Source organism: Eimeria necatrix, genomic scaffold (genome assembly GCF_000499385.1).
Source record: "Eimeria necatrix Houghton genomic scaffold, Enh_scaff240, whole genome shotgun sequence".
Taxonomy (NCBI): domain Eukaryota; phylum Apicomplexa; class Conoidasida; order Eucoccidiorida; family Eimeriidae; genus Eimeria; species Eimeria necatrix.
Window position 1 is genome coordinate 1 of NW_013655201.1, and position 730 is coordinate 730.

At 45.5% G+C, this 730-nt stretch overlaps 1 protein-coding gene across 1 annotated transcript in view; it reads left to right on the top strand.

Annotated features, from left to right (window-relative positions):
* Positions 1-610: 610 nt before the first annotated feature.
* ENH_00032990 (hypothetical protein) overlaps positions 611-730 on the top strand; it is a gene marked incomplete at both ends in the record, with an annotated part of 1,888 nt that continues 1,768 nt past the window's right edge. Inside the window, one exon of the mRNA XM_013584983.1 lies at positions 611-678. Within this exon, the coding sequence (XP_013440437.1) occupies positions 611-678 (68 nt within the window). The remainder of the gene's footprint in view (positions 679-730) is intronic.

A 730-nucleotide genomic window follows, 5' to 3' on the forward strand; every position in this document is an offset into this window, starting at 1 on the left:
TAACTTGTACGAAATGCTCTGTGGTCTTTTCTGTTGATGGTTTTGCTTCTGAGGGAGAATTGCGTATATTGGCTTTTATTCATTTCCTGTCTTGCCTTGCACGGGTCTGCTTATCTATGTGTGCTGCTCTGAAGTGTCGGTGTGTCTTTCTCTGCCATTTCCTCTTTTCCTGTTTTCTTGTCTTCGTGCTTTTTTGCCGTTCATCTCAACTGAAGCTTATTCTTCTCTTTTTTCAGTTTATCTCCGTGCCGTTGTCACTTGGCAGACGCATGAGTCGTACACATCTTTGTGGCCCTTGTGTTTCCTCTGTGTCGCGTTTTTCCTCCCTTGTTTTCACATTTTCTTGCATTTCTTCATTTCTTTTTGCTTCATGCTTTGCTTCGCACAGTGCGATATTTCTTTGTGTGCTGCTGCGTTCTTTATCGCTGGCCTTCACTTGTATCCTTCAGTTTGTGCCTCTATATACTTCTGTGGAATGCCTGTCGGATGTCTACCTGTGAATTTTCCCGCTTTTTCGTCTCAGTCTTCTTTATGTTATTTGTAAATTTCCTTATCTAAACAGTCTTTTATTGTGCATTCGCCTCTGCTGCTTTCGCCTGCCTTTCTGCAGAGCCAGCCGAGGAAGACCCGGTGACAGACGCGGACTTGAATTGTGCTCCAAGCAAGTTCTTATCCCCCGTGGGCCATGCACGGTCAATAGGGGAGGCCTCGGAGTTGCTGCTGGCCTTCA